This window comes from Austrofundulus limnaeus, unplaced genomic scaffold, assembly GCF_001266775.1.
Source record: "Austrofundulus limnaeus strain Quisiro unplaced genomic scaffold, Austrofundulus_limnaeus-1.0 Scaffold299, whole genome shotgun sequence".
Lineage (NCBI taxonomy): Eukaryota > Metazoa > Chordata > Actinopteri > Cyprinodontiformes > Rivulidae > Austrofundulus > Austrofundulus limnaeus.
This window is the reverse complement of record NW_013952701.1, coordinates 212,598-220,314: the sequence shown is the minus strand read 5'-3', so window position 1 is coordinate 220,314 and position 7,717 is coordinate 212,598. Positions and strand designations below refer to the sequence as shown.

Sequence of the window (7,717 nt, the reverse complement as noted above, 5' to 3'; positions counted from 1 at the left end):
GAGTTAAGTGATTAACATTGACACACATTTATTCACAACACAACAACATATATTTTTATAGATTTTTTCCTCTTAAAATTTGTAGGTTTAGAAAAATGATGCTGTTTGTGTGTAAGAGAGAATGGGTATTTGTTTTTTTGATCAGGCATTTTCTGCTTATTGGTCTGTTGTCAAAATTCAGAGACAAATACACTTCACACATACGTTTATTTTTCTATCCTCATGGGGACTTTGCATTACTTCCATTCATTTACCAGTTATTTATATTGATTAACCCTGGCCCCTTAACCTAACCTAAACTCAATTCACACCTTAGTCATTAGTCAAACCCCTGACCCAACATTAGTGTGTCCACCAATGGGGACTGGGCTTTTGTCCCTTTTAGGAGTGGTGGGTCCTCACCAGGCTGTGTGTACTGGGAAAACTGTCAAAAATTGTCTCCACTAAGTAGCAAAAACGTATACGTACACACACACAGGGCAATGTAGTAAACAGCCTTTTCAAATGTTGCTTTTTTACTTGCCTGTAAACATACATCTTTTGTTTACTTTACCAACAGCACTTACGGAAGCAGTTTCCCGTCGTCAAAACCACAGGCACACACACACACATATCACACACAGACACACACTGAAGAACCACACATCAAGTTCCACTTCATTGGTAGGAAGTGTTTGTGTCTGTGTTAATGTGCTTCTGTTAGTTTCCTGCACACAAAAATCTTCCAGCTCCAGTCCAAATCCAAACATACTCGGAGAACGTTGTTTCTGCCACGTTTTAAAATGGACTGATTGCAGCTGGACACAGTTTGTGTGAAGTGCTCCGATAAACACTAAAGAGGTGACACACACACTCATGGACATCAGGACTCAATAGTTAAGCCAACATCTCCTCCTCTCCTCAGAAAGCTGTGTGTTCCAAAGAAGAGTTTTTTTAGTGGAGGTCTTCTCTGCTAATGAAGTCAGGAGACTTGTATTATGTCCACAGTCCATTTGCAGAAAATATACACACATACAGACACACACATCTTCCGCTCTACATCCTCTGATAGAGCATAATGTGCGTTGCAGTTATTTTCAGTTTCCCACTGGTAGCTGTGGTTTGAGGCTTGAATCTATTTTCGAATTAAAAAGAGGGGAGATGTCCTGCCTTTACATGCATGAGTGTGCGTGCATATGCATGTACTGTATGTTAGTATGTGTCAGTGTAGTTCAGAGGTCACATAGGAAAATACATGTAGTACGTTTAAGTGTAGGTCAGGCTCAGTGTGTAATTCTGACCAGCTGTGTGTATTCTCTGTCTGTGGTGTTTCCAAATTGAAGAGTTCTGCTTATATATAAAACAGCAGTAATCTATTTTCGGAGGGGAATCCACCATTATCTGAGCCTCATAAGTTCTGTATGTTTTAGTAATTTTACATTAATGTACATTAGCTTCTAAGTCATTTGGCCCCAATGTTTCCGTTCATGTGGCAAATGCAGTTTGTGCGTTTGAATGTTCCTCAACAGTTCTATTTTACAGTTTCTGCAAACGATGCTGCACATGTTCAGACTTTTTAAGCTCTTTTTTTAAAACTGTGTGGGTGTGTGTGTAAGTACAGAAGACATGTGTGCGTTGAGGAGGGACTGAAAAAGCGTAAAGCCCACAGCCAAATTGCCGGTAACCACAGCAGCACAGTGTCACCCCCATCTTCAAACCGCAGCCCAGAATAAAGCTGGAATGCGCTGGAGTCTCCACATTTTAGACCAAGCCTGGGCCGTCTATTGGAAGCAGTTTCACCCTCAACCGGGGTGTCCGGGGTTGCTCCGAGACTGTCCCAAAGTGGCCCCAAATTGTCACGCACTGGTTTAAATGACCTGTAATGTTCCAAACTGTCACAAAATGACTTCTGTTTTAACTTTAAACTGGGACGTAGCTTTATGTTACACTCGCCGCACTGCAGAGCACTTTAAACAATGTACCTTTTCAGTTTTTGAAACGCACTGAAAATTAAGACCAGAACGTTATAGATGTTATTTCTGAGTTGAAAACATATGCTTTTTCATCTTCTCCTATTACTACCACACTTTAATTTAATTAGTATCATTTTAATGTTATTATTATATGTATATTTATATATATATATATATTTAGATTTTGACATTTTCTAGGATGTTTGAAACCATCAAATTCAAATGTTTGTTTTGGCTTTTCCATTTGAATTTTCTGTCATACGTCAACTTTTTTGCCCTCATGAATAGCTGGTCAAATAAGCAATCTTCACAAAAAGCCTCAACAAGGACTACTCCTTCTGATGGCAAACATTATATGACAATGCTGTCCCTGTGTGCAGTTAAACCACTAAAAGTCACTGAAAACAAAATTTACTTTAGAGAGCTATCACTTCTGTTAGAACTGTAATGCTCTGAGTCAATTAAGGATCAACATGCATTTCAACTGAGTCTCAACCATAGACGTTTGTTTTGTATACAGTTCAGGTAGGACAGGGGTATCCAACTGGTGGCCCACAGGCCACAGCCAGCCTGCGGATGACTTCCATCCTTTTTATTTTAATTTTTTCTAATTATATTTGTATTTTCTTACTTAATTTAATCTAAAAATAGATTTCAAATCAATTGTAAATTTCAAATGTATGTTTCAATGCAACAAAATAAATAAAAAAGAAAAAGACACATGTTCTGTAACATGCTGCAGTGTTTCACCTACCATTACTGCCTGCCCCCCAGGCAGCCCGGGCTGTAGGCTTCAATAACCCCGGCCCTCAGAGTGATTTAGTTGAATAGCCCCGATGTAGAGTAAATGATGGATTTTCTGCTTCATCCATCCTGTAGAAAGAGTCAGTAACACGTTCCTTTATACAAAGCTAATGTTAGTTCAACTCAGTGGCATTTGAAGGATTTTATCCCTTAAAAATAGTTAAGAGTTAGTGTTTCATTTTGCCATTAGGACTTACTGTATTCCTTCAGTTTTATTATTTCATGTTTTATAAATGAGACATTTGAATTGGTGGCTTCTTCTGCATCAAATAAGCTGTAAAACTACACTTAAAACTGCTTATTATTCAGGAACTGAACTCACTAGTTTAATTTGAAAAGGCTCAAATTACACAGAGAGACAATGGGCCTCATGCAAGAACCGTTTGTACACACAGATTTGTTCTTAAGTTGTGCGTACGATTGATTTAGGAGAATTTGTGGCATTCACCAATGTTTTCGTATTCTAAGATGTTTTTCAGATACGAACAAAATTCACGAGTGGTCCAGACCTGTCGTATATTTTACGAGCAGTCAGTCTGTTGTTATTCAGACGGGTTTTCTTCACTAATAACTTTATATTTCGTTAGTTTGAAGATATTTTGAGTTGAAAATAAATCACATTCCATAATTATGTTGACAATAGGCTATTCTGRTTGAATTAGAGTTATAATTTTAAATGTAATAATTTAGACTAACAATATAAATTGCCCGTCCATCTGTTTTCTGCCTCTTATCCGGGATCGGGTCGTGGAGGCAGCAGGAGACCCCGCTCTCCCCAGCGACACTTTCCAGCTCGTCCTGGGGGACACCGAGACGTTCCCAGGCCAGAGGGGATACGTAATCCCTCCAGCGAGTCCTGGATTTTCTCCAAAGTGCCAGACTTATTTTGAAAACATTTTAAAATGCTTATTTCAGAACCGCAACTGAGACCACCTGCGACCGCGCGCAGTGGGGGTCGCAGCGCTGCCGCTTCTGAATAAATGAAAATGCTTTAACACAAAAATGACAGATTTTCTTTTCTGGATCTCTGACAGACGAACTTCAGTCTCTGACCTTGTAAAGTTCTTTTTAATTATCGCTGTCATTTTTCATGAATGGACACTTCCTTGTATCTGAGGCAGGAAACACAGCCTTATATGGTGTTTTTGGGGTGGTAATTATGCTAATCTCCTCTCGCGTGCACGAGCAGCTGGATACGAACAGGTGGAATTTACGCAGCTCATTTACACACTTTTCCTGAAGATAGAAGAGTTTGTTGAATCTGACGTGACGTTCGTACGAACCCTTTGTACGAACAAAAGTAAAAGAAATTTAGGATAAGAATACGAACATGTTCTTGCATGAGACCCAATATGTTTATCAATGTTTATCAATTATAACTTCATGTTTAGAAAAAAAACAATAACAATATGCTGTGCTGTGACCATCTGATGTTATTTTTTTATCTAACACATAGGTACAACTAGTAATAATAACCCTCAATAAAACATGTGACACTAGCTCTGTTTTAAATTACTGCATTTACTGTCATTACAACCTCTCGCCATAATTAAAGTGTCTAAAACTGATTATCTGTCCGGTAAGTCAAATATAGACCTCGACATCGCCAAAAGAAACAGCCTGACTCTGACCAGGCAATAATATACTGACCATTTACAAAAAAAAAAAAAGACATGGAGGAAAAAGGAATGTGTGTGAGGTTAGCGTTAGGAGATGGTGTGTGTGAGGCAGGATTATTGTTTCAGAGAAAACTGCTCCAGAGGTGGCCAATTTCCTTACCTGATGCTGACATTAAAAATGGTGGTTAAAACATGCATCCACGCTCACCGTGAAATCATACAATGTAAAGAAATGAAATAAAATAAAAAACTCGCCTTGGAAAAACACCTGCCCAATTAGGAGTGAGGCATATCCCATTTCAAACAACTGTGATTGAGTAAAGCTGTGTGTGAGAAGCAACAGGCTGGTCTCTCACCAAAGAGAACAAGATTGGCTTTAAAAAAGGCCAGGATAAATATTAGAGGGGGCTTAGGATAATCTGAACTCACACAAATGTTGCTGTAGCGTGTGTGTGTGTGTTGGGGGTTTGGAGACACACACACATTCTCAGACACCTTAAAGTAGACTCGATGGCAGACACATGGACATTCGCTGTCTCGTACACATACAACACACACACATAAGGACGCAAGTGTGAAGTAAGATTTAAACCAAAACACCATGAAACTGTGAAATCCTCAGGGAGCAGAGGAAATGAGAGAAAGCGTGAGAGTGAGAGGGAAAAAAGGATGGATCAAGGAGGTGAGGAACATCAAAAAGAACAAAAGCAGGAGACGTTGATGGAGAGGAGAAAATCAAAAAATAAGGATGGAGAGCCTGGCGGGAAAGAAACTAAACACAAATAGAATAGAACACAAATAGACAAAAAGTTACCAAAGATGTGATAAAGAGCAGATGGAGACAGGGCAGAGAAAAAAAATGCTGGAAGAGGAGACAAAGAGAGGAGGGGAGGAGGAGACGGACGAGGGGGGGACGGAGAGAGACAAGGCGTCCAATTCATCAACCTCAGGAGCTCCCTAAATCCAGACTGATCCGTGGGATCTGAGAGGGATTTCATCACACACCATCACAAGCTCACACATTCAGCTTTACAAACCACATGTTTCATGTGTTCTGTACTGCTCTTCTTCTGAAACGTCGCGCAAAAGTTTGACTTTTGGGTCATTTATTTTGTTGTAAATGCACACATGCACAGTTAGCTAAATGTCCCATAGATTCAGAAGCAGACAAGTGTGATTTAGATGTTTGATTTTGAGAAACAGTGATGTGATGCAAAAAACTAAATGTCCATTAGAGTTATAAGTAATTATATATTAAGTTGTGTTTTTTTATTTAAATACATTTTTACTTTAGTGTAGTGTTCTGTTCAACATGATGAGACCAAGTAATTAAAGAAAATGGTTTAAAGAGAATTTTACGCCACTGGATTTTTGTTTTACAAAGTGTTTAACAAACTTAAGAGAGTCATGTCATTTCAAAATATGTTTTATTTAATGTCAAATGCAGCCATGGCATTAAATTTCACTGTTGACACATTTTTAAAAAGCAATTAAGGTAATTGTTGTCTGTGTTAAAATTGATTACATTACTTCACAGTGATCCATTAAAAAAAGACATGAAAATGTTGTGAAAGCTCCTTAAATGTGTGATACGTGGATCACGTGTACCTATAATTAAAGTAAATTAGTTTCTTTTTTAGTTTTTGGAAACATGATGTGACCTACCTACTGATTTTGCAGCTCAAAGGATAAAACTTAAACTGAAAATATGTCTGAAATGATCACCTTAGTTTCACAATATATCCAAAAACTACAAAAGAGTTTGTTTTTCTTTGCAAGCTTGTTGGCGTGACTTGTAGAGATATTGGGAAACTTGCTTGGTGGTAAACATTGAACGTGCCTTACTCAGAGTTCCCAGCAACAAACGATTTCTTTGATTCCCGCTTTTTACGCGAAAATGGTTAACTGTGTTTCTGTTGTCACAGTAAAAACATTTCATAACAATAGAAAAAAAGAAAATGCTCGTGTATGTTTTATTAGTGTCAAATATGGATCCAATCCACTGTACCTTTCCTCCAGGAGGTGTTGAGCCAATACCGGAGGTGGCTGGTGATGGGGAGATGGAACCCCCAGAAGAAATGACCAAATTTATCAAGAAGAAACAGCCATCTAAGAAAGTCAAGAAAGGTAGGAGCATGTGTTTTTATGTAACGTATCTTTCAGCCCTTTTATATAGAACTATGCTGTCATCCTTTCTCCTCCTTTTCTTTGCTTCTCCATCTGTGATTTATCACATCTGCAACCAGACCACATCAAAACATCATCCCCATTTCACATCCACATCATCGCTCCCATCTTGACATGAAGTTGAGACCAGACCCCCGCCCCCCCGACACTGACATCTATTCACAATCTGTCACTCTGTCATGTTACTTTTATATATATAAATGCTCTCTCTTCTGTTATACTGCTTTGATTGTCATTAGTTCCTGACCGGCAGAATTTACTTTCTTTTAAAAGTGTACTACATTGTCAAATAAGCAGTAGCACATACACACTCACAGTCTGCTGCCAAAAAAAAAAAAAAAGACTTCTGGTTCACATTGAGATTAAATCCGCATTTTATGACAGTTTGTCTTTTCTTAACAAGATCATAGATTCTCTTTGAAGGGCTCTACTTTTGTTAGTGGCCGGTCAGTTCATGTGTGTTGGAGTGCATTTGTGTGTACATGTGTGGTTAATCCACCCAGGCGTCACTGCTAATGAGAACAGGAGGAGTAGGATACACAGAGGAGGCGACACTAAGATCATTGGTTACACACTAATGCACAAATAATGTCTGCACATAATTTACCAGTGAATGTGTCCTTGTGTCGTGTCTTAAAGAATAACGTCTCTGATTCTGTGTTTGTTGTTTTATTTTCTTTGCAGTGCTTTAACTTGCAGCACTCTCACTCTTTTATTCATGAGCATAGGGCAGGGATCACTGCAGCTCCGGGGCCACGTGCAGCTCTGTGGGGCTTTGACCAAAACAGACATGAAAGTATTGTTTAAATTAATATAATCATGAAAGGAAAACACCAAGAATGAAAAAAACCCCAGCTTAAAATAAAAGTAAATGAAGGTTTCTGTCTTTATGAAGGAAAACTTATCGAGAATCATGAATTAATAACCTGACCTTGTGGTGGTTGTTTTTTATTCAGCCTAGTCTTTTTCAAATCTGTCCTATGAACAGTTTGTGTATAATAATTCAGGGTTCCTGCAGATCCTTAAAAAGTCTTAAAAGTCATTGAATTCATCAATCCAAAAATAAGGCCTTAATTATTGTTAATAAGGCCTTAAAATGCCTTAAATCAGTCTTTCTGGGGTCTTAAAAATGTTAACACATTGTAAGTTAGAATG

The 7,717-nt window shown here is 38.4% G+C and overlaps 1 protein-coding gene across 1 annotated transcript in view; it reads left to right on the top strand.

Annotated features, from left to right (window-relative positions):
* The window catches only part of bbs9 (Bardet-Biedl syndrome 9), a gene marked incomplete in the record, with an annotated part of 199,408 nt that overhangs the window by 118,640 nt on the left and 73,051 nt on the right, over nucleotides 1–7,717 (top strand). Inside the window, 1 exon segment of the mRNA XM_014021609.1 lies at nucleotides 6,395–6,502. Within this exon segment, the coding sequence (XP_013877063.1) occupies nucleotides 6,395–6,502 (108 nt within the window).